The sequence below is a fragment of the Sparus aurata genome, chromosome 9 (assembly GCF_900880675.1).
Source record: "Sparus aurata chromosome 9, fSpaAur1.1, whole genome shotgun sequence".
NCBI classification, from domain to species: Eukaryota; Metazoa; Chordata; class Actinopteri; order Spariformes; family Sparidae; genus Sparus; species Sparus aurata.
This window is the reverse complement of record NC_044195.1, coordinates 22,285,309-22,304,050: the sequence shown is the minus strand read 5'-3', so window position 1 is coordinate 22,304,050 and position 18,742 is coordinate 22,285,309. Positions and strand designations below refer to the sequence as shown.

Genomic DNA, 18,742 nt, shown 5'->3' with positions numbered 1-18,742 from the left:
TATGTTTGTCGAAAATCTAAACCCCGACACCAAAATCTGGTCCCTGCTAGTCCCACTAGCTGCACGGCTAACTGAGCTGACAAGCTTACCACACACATATAGATGTAGAAACAGAATACAGTTAGCAGCAGTTAGCAGCTACCCTGGAGATATGCTGCTATCTGTTAGGATTATGAATTCAAGGTGGCTAATTGATACATATTGCACCTTTAAGAAGTGGGATCTTTATCTATGTATTTAAGACCAGAAAAGCTAGTGGATGTAGACAGGCAGGCGCGTTCATGAGGTTTGGAGGAGTAGCTTGGATGTATTTTTTTAAGTAGGATACTTCATAAATCCAGCTTACTCTTGCAAATGTTACCAAAACCAGCTCTAAAGATCGTACATAAAACACCACATGAGTCATGACAGAGGAGGTTCCTCACCAGGACGCTCTTCTGGGAAAAGGTGAGCTTCGTCTCCACCGCCATGACCACAATGAAGGGGAAGAAGCAGAGGATGTAAATGAGGCTGCCACTGAGTCCGGCGATGTAGGTCTTGTCGAAGAAGGAGCTGACCAGGTAGCTGAAGGCCAGGATGCTCAAACCATAGTCGCAAAGGTACAAGAAAAGCAGGAAGCCGTCACTGTGGGGCAGGATGCCGCCGTGCTTCAGGATCAACGTGAGGATGACGATGGTCAAGGTGAGGTAGGTGGCGCACTCGAAGAACCAAGCGAAGAAGTGGCTGAGCGGGTTGACTCCCATCATTTTCATGTACTGTGGGAAAAGAGAGAAAAAATACAAAAGCTGTGCTTGCTTTCCGGCGGTGCTTACGAATGTTTACAGCAGAGAGGAAACACGAAGGTCAGAAATCAATTTGACATTGTTGCCGTGTTTCGAAGCTCCGAGGGAAAAGCAGAGAGGAAAGACAGTATCATTACAGGGCATCTTGGTAAGCAAAGAAGTTGGTGTTCGCTGCAGAAATACGATGACGGGTCTGATCATTTTTCAAGTAAAAGAAAACTTTACCTCGTGCAGCCTCAGCTCTCTCTCGTGCACCAGCTTCTTCACAAAATCAGCCACAAACAGAACCCAGGCCATCATCAGCATGAGCGGGAAGACAAAAGAGATGGCCTCCAGATACCTGGGGGAATACAGAGGTGCCAGCTGTCAGTCAAACTTCCAGAACATCTACCATCCAATCACTGTCAACAACGGCAGATGAAACGGCCTATCATTCAGTCACGGGCTTGACAGAGACGGAGATGCAGAGGGTGGAAGAGCAATATCGAAGCGATTTTTTTGACAGCTGTGCTCTCATCCTCGCATTATTTACGCAAAATAAATGCCTCTTTGTTTTACTCGGGATCTTTTTTTTCACCTAATCGTATCTGGAGCCCGACCCATAGGAATTTGGCGCTCGCGGTTTTTTCATGCTACTCGGCTATATTTCACGGCTATCGTGTCAGAAAATGTGTTGTTGAGTAATAAATCAGAAGGACGGCGAGGCGAGGATCATCATATCTTATCGTTGGCGGAGCCGGCGACAGTGGCCCCCGCTGGTGCTTCTTACATGAGATATCAGCACTGTCTTGAGACACACTCGAGGGCAGGCACAAACCTAACGCTCAAGCATGATTTATTGGCAACAACGAAGAGTATTGATGCACAAGTAAATGCCAAACCCATGTTGGACTCGGATATATACTACCGAGATGATTGACATTCTTTATGGATGCTTATTAAAAGCCTGAGGGTCGTTTCAGCGTGCGTGTGTGTGTGTGTATATGGACTTCAAATATGTATGCACAATAATGGTGAATATTCATGCACATGGTGCAGAGCCAATTACACAGTGAAAGGCTCCTGTGAATGACTACTTACTGTCAGTCCCAAGTGGCAGATGAATAATGAGAGAGCATGCATTATTCCACATCAATGGCTGTATGTTCCCTCAGAGAGGCCCTGTGCATCCTTTCATGTTTCCTACGCATGCATCCTTATGGGAGCATGTTCAAACTGCATGTGCGTGTACGTGTGGGACTCACTCATCCCGCAGGTGACACGGATAAGGGAAGGGCTGCAGCTGGACGGCCGGCTCCATGACTCTCTGTCCAGTCTGGGTCTCAATGATGGCCCAATCGATGCTCTCCTGCAGGTAGACAAAGCCCCGGTTGTAGCGCATGGTCAGGCTGCTCGAGATGTGGTTGTCCTTCACGAAATAGTTGTTCCGGACTCTGTCGGTACGCATGACGTTGTCCATGTGCATGCGGATGGTGTAGCTGACTTTGGGAGGCAGGGAGGACGCGGAGGAGGGGGACCTGGCCTGACGCTTCCTGGATGAGGAATCGTCGTCGTCTTTGGGGAGCTTGAAGATGACACCTTAAAGAGCAGATTGCAAACGTTTCACCACGTGCAGCATACAAAACTCAGAGACAAGACAAACTCTTTTAGTTCCCCGCCCCGGATAAGCTGCTGTTGAGTCAGATCGGTCGCAAGCAATCATGAAAACTTCAGAAGAAGTAGCACTGAATAATGGAAAGCAAAGTAACAACCTATCTGGATGTAAAATTGGGTTGGAGTCCTCTAATGTGTGGGGAAAGATTATTCAAAGGAGCGCTGCAGGAACGAGTCCTAACGCCGGGAAATAAGTTCGTATTTTGGCACCCTCAGTTCCCTCGTCTCAAAGTCAGTTGGTTTTTTTGAAATGTTTTACTACGTCTGTGGTTAACACAAGCTTGAGGGGTGTTAACATTTGTTCTACAACATAAAAGACATCAGTGAATACCCTACAATTTTCAAGCCATTAAATATCTATCTAAAGAGGCTGAAGAAGAGGTCATTAAACATCATCATGCAGAACACAAAAACTCATCTGCTCACGAGTCCACCGTTACTTATAAACTGTTCTCACTCCAACTTCCCAGCTTCTAGACTTAACAATTGATAGTTAAAGCAGCGTTATGCAGAAATCACTCATTGAATGCAAAATTGACCAAAATCAACATCCACTCAACCACAATGGAAACCGCTGTAGGTTACCTCTGCCCAATATTTACTCACTTGCGTAGAGTTCGCGGTTTTTGGCTAATTCTTGAGCCGTGTCGTCGAGCTGCTCGGCGGAGTCGTAACCACGGTAGCGGTCGAACGTGATGCAGGAGGAGAGGTCGACCATCAGGGTGGACAAGGTGGTGATCTGTTTCAGGATGTGCTTGTTCTTCTCCAGCATCTCCGTCATGTTAGCTTTAAAAAGAGACAAATGTGAATTTGACTGCATGGTTTAGTGTAGTCCCAGCTTTGATTGCTTTAAATCCAAGAATCAAAAAGATAACGATAATTTGTTGTGTCTGTCGAGTGCCATGCCCCGTTATGTCATGTTAATTAAGATAGAAATACGCTCTGACAATACAAGGTAGTCTAATTAAATACCTGCCTGTCAGAGTCAGACATTCATAATCACATCAAGGGGAGAAGCCCGAGGAAATTCACGTTGACATGAGTGCAACGCTTCCTGTAAACCTATGGAGCAGTCCCGCTTGCTGAAAACCCCGAGTATTTTACAGGCAATAGGTGAGGGTGGAAAAGAAAGGTAAGCCTGCGATCCGCGGCTTACAAAAAGTAAGACCTTCAAATGCTCACTCACAGAAGCTGCTGAGCGTCTCCTTCATTTTGCCGACATTGATGTCTGTCTGCATCTCAATGAAGTTCCTCACAAAGGAATTGCCGAGGGAATTCTGACAAGGAGGGGAGGGAGAGTGGAAGAGACAATGCACAACATCAAGATTCAGCCGCCGAAACTCGTCGGAAGACCACTGCACAAGTTTATCTCCAAACTTTCGGAATGACGGCGAGCCGGCGAGAATAATCAGATATGCAACAGAAGGCAGCTGTGAGCGTTTGTACCTGCAGCATCGGCAGCGAGTGGCTGAGCAGCTGGGCCGAGTTAAGGACGTAGTCGGAGGACTCGATCCAGTCCTCGGAATGCTTCCTCAGATTTGCAAACTCCTGCAAGGTCGTGTTGGCCTGGACAAGGATAGGACAAGGGCGAGAACAGGTGAAACAGCTGGGTATCAGGGAGATGTCATAACCTGCTGTGTTTGTGTGTGTGTGTGTGTGTGTGTGTGTGCGTGCGTGTGTGTGTGGCTGTTTGAGTCTGTGAAGGCAGCAGCGTGCTAGAAACAAAAATTGCTCAAAATAGAACCACAGCAAAAGATGGTGTCGCATACAAATATGTGCACACATCCCCGAAACGCTGTACTTCTTGTTTATGACATGGCGTGAAGACTAAACAGGCAACCATCGCCTAGAAGAGGTAGAAACAGACAGAAACGGAGTCAGATGACAGATGAAGGTTCATGAAGGTGTGAACCCTGAGACAAGCTAACTGTCACATGAGCTTGAGCTGAAAAACAAAGGAAACAAATCAGAAAGAAAAGGACAGTTCTGATCCAATTCACAGCGAGCAGACAGGTGAGTAAATTATTCAGCTTAGCCGGCAAACCTATACATGGTGGAGTGGTTTGTTGGCTGTACGTCAATAGTAATGAATCATTTATCTTGTGTGTCTGTGTGTGTGTGTTCATCTATGCTGCATGTACTGCGTACCTTCTCCATGATGGCCCTGGTGACAGGTGTGTCAGGCGTGTACAGAATTTGTCCCATCAGCATCGGTTTGAGGAAAGCCCAGGCGATGGCTCCACCTGTGGTGTTGACCATGTCCAGGTACATGTTCTGACAGAAGGGAGCTGAACAAGGAGAGAAGATGCGCAGTATTAACAGGGATGAAATGTTTTATTTGGCTAACAAACATTTCTTCATGTTTAGTTGCTTTTGTCCAAATATTTAGACAGTTTGAGCTGACAGGATGAGGCTGGTTTTATTGCAACAAATCCCATGAAAAGACCAAAACCAACAGTGAATGAGTCAGTTTCTTACTGCTTTACAACTTGTTTACCGTGTCTACAAGCCCACACGTCTCCAAGAAACAGTCACAAATATGTCATTTTAACAATTTTTGATGTTGAGATCAATTCATTTGTCAGTTTGGGACTTTTTACGAGATAACCTGATGATATTAAAAAAAATAGAATATCAGCAGCATTATTATTTAAATCTACAAAATACATACGCTGACTGTTACTATTTCTCTCAGTGTCTCTGACAACTATTAACCTGCGTCTCTGCTCCCCTCTCACCACTCACTGGGCAACACTGCGCATTGTCATGAGGTTTTGTACCCCAAATAATGTTACACAGTGACATCGCAAGCATACAGGCTTTCTGCTGCAAAACAATGAATGCTCTAGCTATTATTGTTTATATTTAAGATCAATTTAAACATGTACACAATGACCTCCAGCAGCCAGTTAAGCACATGAGACGTCGGTTTTCATGGAGTTTTTAATCCTCGTTCTTTTTATGGTAAAGTGAGACTTCCGTCGTGTAGTCTTGTGGGAGGACAGGTGGTGAACATGTTTAGCCGTGACTGGTAACTCAACATTTCCCTAACAGCTTTCTAGAATTTCTGTTTCAATTTAGAGCAATTAGTTTGGAGTTTGGGATACGTTATTACTGCCAGCTTTGTGATTTAGGCTGGGAGGGCAAAAATAAAAACACTACCCAGTAAAGCTAAGAAAGTGTCTCTTTGATGTGCATACGTGTACGTGTGAATTTCATTAAAAAAAAAAAAAACAGAATATCAAGACTAAAATAATAATGTTGCAAACGTTGTCCTCCCAACGTACTGGCATTTCGTGGAATCTTGAACCTCTCAATCATCTCCTCCCTCTGGTGCTCTTCTTTGACGGAGGGACTGGAGTCGGACGCGTTGGGGAGTTGGGAGATTCCAAAAAGAGCCAGGATGCCGTGCTTGCACAACGCTCGAGAGAGGGTGACGAATGTGGCTTTGCTAGAGATGCCGGACCTCTGTCCTCTTGTCATCTAGGGGAAAAAACAGACATAGAAACGTGTAATACTTTAAGCATCTTATTTTTGGTTCACAAAAACAAAATAAAAAAAAACAGGAGCACATGGTGTGTAAAGCACTGTAGAGGAGTAAAGACTACACACTTCGCTAAACTCGTTGTTTGCCACCAGGTTGAGGTCGTTCATGGAGAGCAGATAGCCTTGCAGCTGACCAATGGCAGGAAGGAACTTGTTCATCATGTTGGTGATGACCTTGCCCATCTGAAGCATGACGCCCACGAAGCTCTGCAACTCTTCAGACAACACCATCTGAAATAAAGGGAGAGCCTTTCAAACATGTTCCTGTCGTTTTGGTTTTCCTCGCAATGACTCTAGATTCAACAAGTGCATTTGCAAAGAGCAGAGTCTTGTGCTATCGTGTACATCTTTTTTTTTTTTTAGATAGGTTTGAATTTATTTAAATGATTAACCAGTGAAGGCTCTTGCTCAAAATAAAAAAAATGCTCTCTCTCAAATGGTTCACAGCATTGAAAAGCCATAGTTACTACCATACTGCACTCACTATTCTCCTTTCTGTCCTTGCTGTCACTCTATTTTCTCTCTCTGACCAAATTTAAATCATTCCTCAACTCACTCAAGGTCACAAGATAAATAAAAGCAAGTCGTATCAGCTTCTATACCAGGCAGATACATATGTCTTTTTCTTTAGAGGCTACTATGAACCATAGCCAATATTTGTAGTAAGTTGTAAGTTCTTATTTGAAAATTGGATTCAACAAAGCACCCCGAGATGTCTTACAACATTTTCTCTAAAATCTGGAAAAATCCCTCTCAGTACCTGGGCCTGAGACTATATATAGCCTTATTTTTCTTTATATTTTAACTAGTAGCAGGTGGCTATCAAGTAAGTGAAGTTCTGTGAAACCATGTTCTGTGAAACCATGTTAGGACACACTCAGTAATCAACAATGAAAACGAACAAGTAAAAAACATTCACCTCAATATGCCAGTGATGAATATAAATAGCAAGCTCTTACAGGCTACAGTTTTCCCCCTCCTGTGTCTGCTCTGTACCTCCACTGGTAATTGTTAAACTTCAATCAACTGAATTTTTTTAGCCTGAAACAACCTGAAATAAACACACTGGCGTAATATCACCTCGCAGCTAAGAAGGCTAACCTGTGAGAAAACAGTTGAAGAATGGTAATCGTAACTGAATCTACTTTTAGCTTTTGTTTGGATTTCGACAACTGCTGAAGGAAATATCCGCCTCTTGAGCAGCTAACTGCAACATTACGCCCACCAGCTTTGTCTACCCGTCGTTTGGTGCTGAGCACAGCGCAAACAGACAGATCTTGAGGGCTTCCTTTGCTGCAAACATTCTGCTACGTCTCTAAAATATAGAGAGCATTTAAGAGAGTTCTCTGCTTCAATATATTATGAAGTAAATGTTGGGTGCACGGTTGCCTGTTGTCACTTTAAACAGTGAATTTAAAGTGATTTCATTAATGCAAGCAACATCTAACATCAGCTTTTAATGAAACTGTGAATTGACCAATCAATAATGAAAAGCACCAAACATTTTTTTTGCATTGAAACTGTGTTTAGTTTGATGTGCTTCCAGCATTAAGTGGCAGAGGTCCAGTCAGGAAACATGAGATACTTAAGAGTTTCGACACAAAACAGCACCACTGCTACTGTTGAAGTTGTGTCAGGTAATCTTTCAGGATGATGGTAAGAAAAACTACCATTTTGGTTACATTAAGGAAATTTTGCATTTGAAGTAGAAGAGGACAATTAAAAAGTGCTTTGTTAAAATCCATACTCTTATTACACCTTGTGGCCATTTTAGAAATTCAATCCTAACCTCTATTTGTAATGTTTTGACTAACTGGATTTTATCAACGTTCAATTATTTTAATCATAACTACTCTACATGACTCTATTTGCATTTTACATTTGATTGATTCACAATTCTAATTGCAAAGCTTTAAGGCTTTTATAAAGCTGTGCATTATATTACATTTTAATGATGTGCGTTTTATTCAATCATCCGATGTAAAACATTAGTTTTAATGTTTTTCACGAGCCAGTTGTAAGGCTGCATTTTCCTCGTCAGTATGTCTCCTCGTTTTTTCCATTTCTTTGATTTGTTTTTGACCTGTTGTGAATGAACGTTTCCCCTCAGTAAACTATTAATAAAGATTGGAAACAGGTAAATCTGTTCTACAGCTGCACATTTCCTTCAAATACAGATGGTCTATTGGAGTTCTTTTGGAAATGACAGCGTTGGTTTTCTTAGATCAATCAAAAACATCAATTATGGGATTCATTTTTTCTTTTTTAAATGTGTCCGACAGCTTCATCTGGAGAAAACATATTTTCTTGGACCAAAACAACAAGTTTCTTCTCTGACTTACATCTTCCTCAAACAAGCACACTGTAGCATCAAACATGTTTTTTTCCAGCAGCCAAACAGAAACCATTTCTTTGTCCGTTCAGTCATTACTGACTGTGTGCAATCACCAAACTCTCACATTCTCTATTTTCTTTTTTTACCAATCGAAGAAAAAAGAAGAAAAGTGTAGCATGTTATTTTTCTTTTGACAAAAAAAAAAACACCTCTATCTCAATTCAGTCTTACTCTGTACACCAGTTTCTCCACGTTGACATGGCGAGCCATCAGCAGGGACAAACTGTACCACTGCTCAGGGGACATGGAGCAGAACATCTTGGTCACATCTGTCTCGATCATGTCCGCGGATTCTGTGGAGCCGCAGTGACGCAGGTTGACCAACCAGGACAGTATCTGTTTCAAAAGCATTAAGGGATGGATGGAAACAGTTAAAGCCCCACACAGTTTCAGAGTGCAACACCACAGTCGTAACTACAAATCTCCGGTCTGTGACGATTTGTCAGACGTAATGTGGGGTGCTGACTACAAATAAAACTCATTACGTAATAACAATGTTATTTGTTGAAAACTGGTATGTTGAAGTAAACATGTATGTAACGCAGTGATCCAACCCTCTCAGTGAAGTTACGTAGAGCAGAAACAAGTGAGGGGGCAACAGAGTGACTGAGTCAGAGACAACATTCACCCTGTTACAAGACACCATCAACATGAGTTTGAAGCTATTATTCTTAGTTTAAAGAGTTGCATAATGTTGCCCTAATAGTTGCAACTAAAGCATGAAGAGGGTCATGCACAAAACTATAGATAGCTGTAAATATGATCCCCGATTTCTGTCTGAGAAAGAACATTAACCATTAAACAAATTAAACAGAAAACAGTGGCTGTGGAGCTTTAGGCAATGCAGAGCTTTTACTTGTAACTGAGTATTTTTACACTGTGGTATTTCCATTGTTTGTAAAAGATATGAGTGCTTCTTCCACTTCTACCTGCAGGGGTGGTGATCACAGAGTGACCCCTGATACGATTTACGATACGATTCACGATACGCTGCCCGCGATAATGATCGATACGATACAGAGGTTCTGCAATAATCAACACATTGCAAGACCAAATCACCAAATGATACATCACAATATTGCCCCCTAAAAGTGCAAACTGCAGTAATTATGTAGTCATTCACTGCAATGTGGTGTCAGTTTCACAGAATTTCAAATGAACAATGTACAAAAACTGCATCTTTGTCCAGTTTAACGTAGGCCATCATTCCAATGTGCATGTTTTAATAAAAATACTGATATTTGGCGACGACCTATCAGTTATTAAATCGCAATTAATATATTGTCCAACCCCTAGTATATAAATACTTTTCCTCAAGATAAAACATCTATTAAACAGACTATCAGTTCTGGAAACCTTGAGTTATGATAATGTGGCACTTATTTGCTGAAGAATATAGCAGCATAATTCCTTCTGCAACATTGCAGACCCTGAGCTGTAAACTGGGTCTCCAAAATTGCATGAGGTTGTGATTAAATGTTTGCTTGCACACTTTATATACTGTATGTGAGTAGATACTGATGGCTTACCACTAAATTGTTGTTCGGTAGAGTGGTTTTCATCAGGCGGTCCAGATCAGCTAAATCAAGGTCCGTGTGTCGCTGAATATCCGCAAGGAAGGCTGTTTTATTCCTCAGCATCTCTCCTACTGTCACAGCGGCTGGGGGAATTAAGTGAAAGAAGTGCTTTTTATTACACCATTGATATATGCAACCAGTCTGTCTAGTTTCACTTCTATAAACGTGGAAACTAAACAAAAAACTGCCTTTAAAATCTCACAAGAATAGTTTTTTCCTGTTGCATATCGGTCATTTAATTTTTCCAGCAGGTGTCATGTAAATCCATCTGATAATATATTACTGCACTGTGGTTGCAGTGCCTGACTGCCACTATGGCATCTTCAGAAGCTGAAAACGTGTCCTCAGCGAGCCAATCACAGTGAGGAAGACACGTGTTTAATGTTCGCAAGGAAAAACAATTACAGACAAAGTGACATTGGAGAAATTGGCCGCTGTAATAAGTTATGATTGTTAGATAATGTGGCATCAGACACAAGTCAGCGAGCACTGGGTGAGCTGAAATGAGCAGTCTGTTGTTATGGAAACAAGGTTTGTGATGCTTTTTTTCTACTGATGGCACACCAGGCAGTGACCACAGCCCTAAATTAGAATTCAAAACGTACTTTAACTCAAACTTACAAAGCGTATAACACCACAAATGTCTTTTTAACCCACATTTATATACATTTAGTTGTTTAAAATTGATACTCTATATACCATCATGGGTAGAACAATGGGCTTTTCTTATTCACAATCAGCCAGACAACAAAAGACAACAGAATCAGCTGTGAAAGGTACAATCTGTAAAGTAAAAATGCATAAATGAGGGAATTGTCTTGTAGGTCTATTACAAAACAGCAGTGGTGCAGGAATGTCTCCTAACATATTGCGATAACAATACAGAAACAGTTCTGATAGAGAGAAACATCTCACCTGGTGAGGTGATGTTAATATTGAGAGATCTCAGGCTGTTTGTATTGATGTTCAAATCTTGAGTCAACACAGAGGTCCTGTAATCACACACACACACACACAAACACACAAAGAGAGAGAGAGAGAGAGAGAGAGAAACGCAAACAGATAAAAGCACTTCAGTCAGGAAATATAAATAACATTTCTTTAAAAAGAAGTGTTGCCTTCATTCAAAAAAGTTTAATGCTTCAAGGCATCCTGCAGGCTAAATGGCTGGGTTGAAAAACTGCGCTTATTGGACCCTGATGACAACGAGAGGTAACTGTCTGATTTTTTTCAGACTTAAATACCCTCAGATCCTGTGAGGTGAGCTCTGTAAAGTGCAACATCTCTGTGATACTATTTAGCAAACAAGGCAAAAGGAATAACTGAGGCAGAGATGTAGACGACATGGCGTCCTCACTACAATAAGGATGAAGACAGTGCTGTACCAGGTTGACTGGACATTGTAGGTGATGGGGTCTCCGATGATGGCCACAAAGATGGCGTCGATCAGGGACGTCATGTTCATCGCCAGGCTCTCAAACAAGGTCTGCATGGTGGGTAGAAAAATGTGACAGAGCTGACCAGGCTCCAAGGAGAGGGCCTCCATCAACAGACGCACAGTCTCTGTGTCCTCCAAGGTGCACACCTACAACAAATCAGTCAGTATATCATTTCTATACTTGTTATTTGTGTCTACTTTTTTAATTTGCATAACTGCACTTTGACCTGACTACACATAAAAAAGCTCCTTTTTACACCTCAGACTATAATCGCACCATCAATTATGCAATCATTGCATCCCTCCATCTTGGCAGTTCTTCACTATGGTTCATTTCTGGACTAAGGAATCAAAGTGAATCCTGGGATTTGTACCGATGATATTTATGTCTTTCAGCTGTTGCCTTCAGGTCTCAGCAAAACTTTTGTCAACTTTTTTTATTGAATACTTTACTGATTTATGGTTTGCAGTTTATTTTGGCACAGGCAGCAAACAACAGCTTCTGGCATTTAATCAAAAAGAATATCACCACCTCTGTCAACCTGCAAAAACCCATTTTTGCTCGAAATGTTACCAAAGTCTAATCAGTGGTGTTGTTTTTGTTGCCTATTCATGTCTGTGTTGCGGATTTATTTTGCTCCAATTTGACAGCTGACTTCAAGAAATTGAGTCACCCACTTTCAAACAACACATTGTTATAAGAATAACACTGCAGGGACCCTTTTAGAGCACCAAGCCTTGACAACACGCTGTATAAGCTCTGAAATATCAACTCCTGTACTTTCTAATTATAAACGTGCTTATTAGAAACACATAATGAACCCCAACAGTGTTTTCAGACACTCTGAAGTACTCTTTTTCCAATTATGATGAATGATGCATATGTGAGAAGGGCAGGGTCAATGGAGAGACCTGGGATCTCAGGAGGCCAAGTTGTCTTGTGAAACGCGGGTCTGTCAGGTTGATCTGGAGGAGCTCCGTGACTGTTCCGATGGTCCTTTGCATGAGGATCAGGTTCTCTGCGGGGGGGAGAGTGAAGGAGAGGCAGGAAAAAAATGAGGGTAAGCAAGAGGTTATTAGAGTTAGACAGGAAGATGGGATGGGAACGGGAAAAGAGGGCAATAAGGTCTGTAAGGTGACAGAATAACATGACATCCCACTGGGCTTCATTACGACTCGCACCATTACAGGGCACCGTCGTCAGGCAGCGAGCAGCAAATGATGTGCTTAAAGTGAAGCCCTGTGCAGGACTGATGGGGCCAGAGGGGCCAGCAGCAGTAGATGCTGTCGTGCATTAAAACGCATCTGACATGCCCTAAGAAAGGCGCCACCTCAGGCAACAAGACGCGATGACAGAATATTTAATTAGGCCAAAATTAGACAATGGTGATGTTTAATCTCAGGGTGCTCAACACCTAGAGGCCTTTGCAATTACAACAGTTCACTGTGGGTTTGTGTATGTGTGTGAAGAATATGAGTGGGGTTCCGGAGGAGTGAAGCTCCCGCCGCCGCTTACAAAGTGATTCTGTGCACCGAAAACATTATCACACAAGCACAGACGCCAATTAAAACGAGGTCATAGATGTCCACTTGTGTGAGTGCGAGGGGAGACGTTTAGCGAGGGCGGACGGGATAAGTGATTGAATTCTACTTTGCTAATGAGATTTAAAAAGGTGCTGAGTGGCTTTCTCCTGGAGAAGGGCCATATGGCCTTGGGCTCTTTGGGAACTCAAGCTAAGCTGATGTGAAGTCTTATTCCTCATATCTCCAGAATGAATTATGCCGCGCTATAATCATGTACACAACAACAACAACAGCATTAGCAAAACGTTTTATGGTTCTCCCATGGTCCCGAAACAGCCACGAAGGTCAATTTGAAAGGTGGCTCGTCCATGAGGTGTCACTGTTTAATGGCACAGGCTGGCAGACAGTACTTATATATACATACTGTCACAGCAGGTATGTAAACACAAGCTGTAGCATCAGTGGGAGCTCTACAGTACAGCACAAGTGGGAGGGAATTCATAGAGGAGTCAGTCGGTAAAGTTAATTGGAAGAAACTAACATCATTCATTCGGGGCTTCTCCATTTAACTAATGAGCGCACATTTCTTATAATGAAGTTGCCCTCTGTCCAAGAAGCCTCTAACTGTACAGACTGAGTTAGAGAGAAGGAGGATCTGAACCTTAACGTTACCTTGTGACTCATTGGCAATGGCTTTTGTCATTTTCTTAATCGTTGAGGAGAATGGCAAGTTGTCTGGAATCAAGTCAGCAGAATTCACGAGGAGATCCATTGATGACCTGGGGAAGATTGAACAAGCTTATGAAATGGGCACTACCCGAGAAACATAATGGTGAAAAGGCAAATAAAGATTCAAAGCGGTTGTTTAAAGGTTCTATTTGTAAGAAAAGATTATTTTTTGAGTCTCATTCCAAACTCCTCAAGTACTGAGGCTTATCAAATATTGAGGCTTCTGGATTGTTGGTCGCCATCCAAAAGCATCATTTTGCCAAGTTGGAGAACCCAAAGCGTCAGTTTTTGAATAAGAGTTGGGAATAAGACTCATTTAAAATGCTACAGAGAATGTATATATCTGACGCTAAATAAAGTGCTTTCCAAGACTTACATCTGAACTGCAGCAGGTAGAGTGAGGAAGGAGAGCATCCCAAGGCTGGCATCCACGGTCTCTTCTCGAGAGGCATTGATGCCCCACGGCATGCCTCTTGTGGCTCCTTTCATCACAACGTTCAGATCAGGATTGGCAAAGAACACGTGGACTGTCTCCATAATCTCTACCGTGGTTGGAGGGACGGAGATGGCTCTGAACATGGTGGGGTAGTCAATGTAGAACAGGTCTACGAAGTCATCCATGGGGTTCCTCATTGGCATGATTGGGGCTTCGCGTCTATGTCTGCTTCTCATCGTATGGTTACCGCCCATCATTTCCTGCTTACTCAAATGGTCCATGGGGCTCAGGAGACCACTGGTGCTTACCAGCTGCCTCAGCATCACAAGTGTGTTTCCAGTTAAGTCTTCAAACAGCTCCATGCTTTCTCCCAAGTCCACACCCATCTGGGACAATAAAGACAGCAGAGGCCTGAGGATGTCGAAAATTTTGGGCAGAGCCTGAGTCAGCAGGTCCAGACCAGACGCTTGGGTGGTTCCCAACCATTCAGTCATCCGGATCAGCCTCTGCACAATAGAGCTTGTGTCTCTTGATGCCAGGAAGTCCTCCAAGGCTTCATAAACCTCATTGTCAAGTATCTCCATGTCCATCATCAGTTTGACAGCCTCCCTCATCATGCCAATAACAGATGTTTCATTAAGTCCAGAAAAGTTTCCCCACATCATGGACAACATGTTGTTCAAGGTGATGTTTGCAGAGGAGAGGTAAATCATTGCGGCTTCCTCAGAGAGCTTCTGGGGTAAACTGCTGTCTTCACTGAAATCGTAGTTCTTCAGGATGTGACTCAGTGCTTTCTCCATAGCTTTAATGTACCGTTCTAGGAACGGGGCCATGTCGACCAGCTCATCTGTGAGCATTCTCAGGGATGACAAACTGAGGAAAAAAATAAATGTCAAGTTAATTCCACGGATATAGCCTTCTCAAACAGAGTAAGGACTAATTCTCAACAGATTCTTTCATGCAATGCAAACTAGAGCTGTATTGATCGTTGATCGATCGGTCAGTCGATCGTGAGGAGCTTAGCTGCTTTGTTATCATAGTCATTGTTTTTCAAGCAAAGTTAAACATTTGCTGGTTCCAGCTGCTTAAATGTAAATATCTGCTGCTTTTCTTTTTATGATGATAGGTGAGTTTTTGGCTTTATGACTGTTGGATGGACAAATCTGGGAAATTGTGATGAGCCCCTTTCACTGTTTGATGACTAAATGATGATTTATTGATCATAAAAAAAACATTGGTAGACTTAGGGTAGCTCTGCCAATTTCACACAGGAAAGTATGTTTACAGGTCCTGGGGAGTACTAATGCATAGTTGGAAAACACACAAAACTTAGCTGCTAAGCGACATCAATGGAGGTTATTCATCAGATGACACAAAGCTTCCTCTGGAGCCACAAAAGGCTTTATGCTACTTTTTCACATATGCAGTATTACTCCTCAAGACCTGCATACACACTTGACTTCAATGAGTGAAAATTGTGAAGTCACTCTCTAATTGATTATGAAAATAACTGTTAGTAGAGTCCGGCTGATATTACAACAGATCATTGGCCGATCACAGATATACTTTTTTGTTTTATTGGTTGTCTGATATATGCCGATATGAAAACTGGGATTTTTTTGAGATTATAACGCAATATTTGATGCTTTCATTAAAGTTTTGGTGCACCAATGTCATTTTAAACAATAAAGTTCATTGTTAAACTGTAAGATATCCTCCTACCACATTCTAAGGATCATTGCAAAAATGTGTATATATCAGCTGATATATCAGTATCAGAATTTCTTCCTCCCTCATATCTGCATCAAATTTCTTCCTCCCTAGTATCTGCTCAGTTAGTTGTATCCCAGATGCAAACCATGTTTTTGAATCACTTCCTCAATACACTGATTCCACAGAAGTCTAATTTCTCTCATTTAACCCGTAGTCATATTTCTTCATCAACTTCCCCCACACTCTCTTGCACAGTTTTCCCATTTTTTTCTTCCATAATAGACTCTTGAGTCTTTCCACTGCGATCAATGATCTATAACTCATGTAATCAGACCTGATTGATTCCTAGCGATATGCAGAATGTGATCCTTATCACCATGCCCGGCCCATTATTGCAGCTGGCATATAAAGGGAAATCAATTTTAAGAGGGTGTCTCGGCTAGCTGAATCACAGTTAAGTTATCTGAGCGGGCCTGCCTGTTTTTAGGGCGCACTCGCATTAAATTCATCAAGTTGAAATGCAAATGTGATCACTCCAACTCCTTGTGTAATTATGCGTGAGTCAAATTGGACCCTACTGGTGCATTGAGGATAATGTTGTATCGACAAATGGAGTGGTGAGGTAATCTATAGGTGAGGATGTGTCGGTGTAGAGATGCAATTAGGTGGAAAGTTAATAACATTTCTCCAGATAACATTCGATAAATACGATGAGACTTTGATGTTCAGTGGGTTTTGTTTTTTGATATGCTTGTACTGCACTGTCCTCATATCCTGTGGCTTCAGTGTGGCCTGGTCTGTCTGATCTACTAAGGCTCCCCTACTTTTGAAAAAAGAAAAAAAAAATGGGGACAAAAGTATTGTATGATGGATTTCTCCTTATGTGACTTTTGAAAGTTACATAGAAGCTGTTGCTGTTTCGTTCTCATGTACCGACACAACAAACTGATGTTGTTGTTTTTTTACATACAAGTTTGTTAATTTAATTTCATGCATCATCAATATCCACTTCATAATTTACAACTTTTTTCACTCCTTGTATGTTGTATTACAACGGAATATCATTTAAGATTTAAGTATCTTAAATCTTGACAAGAGCGCATCGTGTTAGCGATGACACAATCTGATTGTAGCTGTAAATAGTCACCTGTATTGCAGCTGCATGGCCTGGAGCTGTTTGAACCAGTGATGCTGTGTCTCAGAGTTCAGAGGCTGGCCTGTTAGTTTAGAGAGCTGGCTGAAGAAAGCCATGACAAGCTGCTCTGTCATGAGCGTGCGGTTAATGTTGGCTTGGTAGAGAGACTGTACGGTCTTGATAATCGTTGCAGCTGTGGCGTTCACAGTCATTAGTCCCCCGCCCATGTGCTGTAAAGAAACCATAGAGCAGAGATGGATTGTTAGCAAAGTGGCAGCTTTCTCTGTGCATCAACACTGCCACCAAGTGGTGAAACTGATAATTGCACTTCACAATCGCTTTGACTCACACTCATGTTCAAGTGAGCGTAGACATTCTGAGATGCACCGTAGGCCTCAAGAAGAGGCTGCAGGCTGACGCTGCACCACATAGCCATGGCGTCTTGGCTTAAACCCGCTGCCTCTCTTACTGGCCCCCATATTTGGAGAACTTCGCCGCACGTCAATGTGCCATTAGCCTGGAGGGTGAAAAAAGTTTACTGATTGTGTTTCACGTGCATTGTTCAGAAGGAAACCAGTTCAGTTAGCGAGACAGAGCTGGAAATAGAACAAAGCGTCTGACAGACAAAAGGCAGGAGCACGAAGGAAACAACATAATGTCTCTGTTCATGCAGTTCACAGAGTGGAAAACAAAGGGCAGAAGTGTCACACAGGTATCATGGTTTCTCGCAGACTTACATACAAGGTATGCACCTGCACATACTCTACATGCTTAAGCACACACACACACTGTACGGGGTGTAAAAAGTGTCATCTACAGCTGACACTTCTGCCACAGCAGGCATCTCTGACAGGTTGTGACAAGGTTCCCTCCAAGATATACACAAGACAAAGAATAGCACTCTGCTACACTATACAGAATACTCCCACCATGGCATGGATTAGGGTCCATCTGATACTGGCTATTGTCAACACATGAGACTAACCCTAATAACACTAAAGCTTGACTGTGGCTTCATATTTAGAGTACTGAACTCCTGCTTTGCTTTCAAACACTGATTTATTATTTTGCTCCATGTTTTCCTTTCTGGTGGTTAGTTTGGTTTAAATTCAGGTTTAAATTCTGTAATCTACAAATAAGAAAAATATATTTTTCTAAGCAGTGGTGTCAATCTTCTTTAACTACTAGTAAAAAAAAGTGAGCAGGCATCTTTTCCAAAATGTCAATTAATCTTTCAAATATAATAAAAAACATGCCAACTCAATACATCAACCCTGTGGTATTCATTCTATATTTACAAAAAAAAAAAGTGTAACAATATTTTTTTGTTGACACCCTGTCACACACTCTTGACACTGAAGGTGATTATTAAACTTTACAGTCATTTCCAGTCTTGGGGGTAACTTGAAACTTGTTACAGTAACTTGTTGTTGTCCATTAGAGTACCCACATTTTTTTTTTGTTGTAACGAAGGACGTTAACGCATCAGTTCAGCAATTTAAGTCCTTCATTATTTAGTTATAGATTACATTATTTTTCTCAGTAGATAACACAGTAAAGTGACGCATTACTCTTCTAATGGCAGTAATCTTGAAACGTAATGTGTTACTTTTGCAAGTAACTTCACCCAACACTGGTAATTTCTGAAGCAATGCCTAGTGGTGGTTTCACTTTTTATTGCTTTGAAAAGTGTTTCTAATATTTTTTGATTATGATTCCCTATCATGTGTCACTAGGGGTGAACAAAACATCTGAAACAGCTTTCAATACACTGCAATTTTTGCACGCCAAAGTACATATAGACTCTGATTTGT

General features: G+C 41.9%; 1 protein-coding gene across 1 annotated transcript in view; it reads right to left on the bottom strand.

The window, feature by feature from the left end:
* The window catches only part of abca12 (ATP-binding cassette, sub-family A (ABC1), member 12), an 84,846-nt gene that overhangs the window by 35,993 nt on the left and 30,111 nt on the right, over positions 1-18,742 (bottom strand). The window contains exons 37-54 of the mRNA XM_030428660.1: positions 17,278-17,445; positions 16,941-17,158; positions 14,021-14,953; positions 13,588-13,694; positions 12,304-12,410; positions 11,339-11,538; positions 10,869-10,945; positions 9,906-10,036; positions 8,548-8,712; positions 6,048-6,212; positions 5,723-5,918; positions 4,584-4,723; positions 3,882-4,001; positions 3,622-3,712; positions 3,042-3,221; positions 2,027-2,360; positions 1,008-1,122; positions 426-755 (exon numbers count right to left, since the gene is read on the bottom strand). Coding sequence (XP_030284520.1) covers positions 426-755; positions 1,008-1,122; positions 2,027-2,360; positions 3,042-3,221; positions 3,622-3,712; positions 3,882-4,001; positions 4,584-4,723; positions 5,723-5,918; positions 6,048-6,212; positions 8,548-8,712; positions 9,906-10,036; positions 10,869-10,945; positions 11,339-11,538; positions 12,304-12,410; positions 13,588-13,694; positions 14,021-14,953; positions 16,941-17,158; positions 17,278-17,445 — 3,777 coding nt within the window. The remainder of the gene's footprint in view (positions 1-425; positions 756-1,007; positions 1,123-2,026; positions 2,361-3,041; positions 3,222-3,621; positions 3,713-3,881; positions 4,002-4,583; positions 4,724-5,722; positions 5,919-6,047; positions 6,213-8,547; positions 8,713-9,905; positions 10,037-10,868; positions 10,946-11,338; positions 11,539-12,303; positions 12,411-13,587; positions 13,695-14,020; positions 14,954-16,940; positions 17,159-17,277; positions 17,446-18,742) is intronic.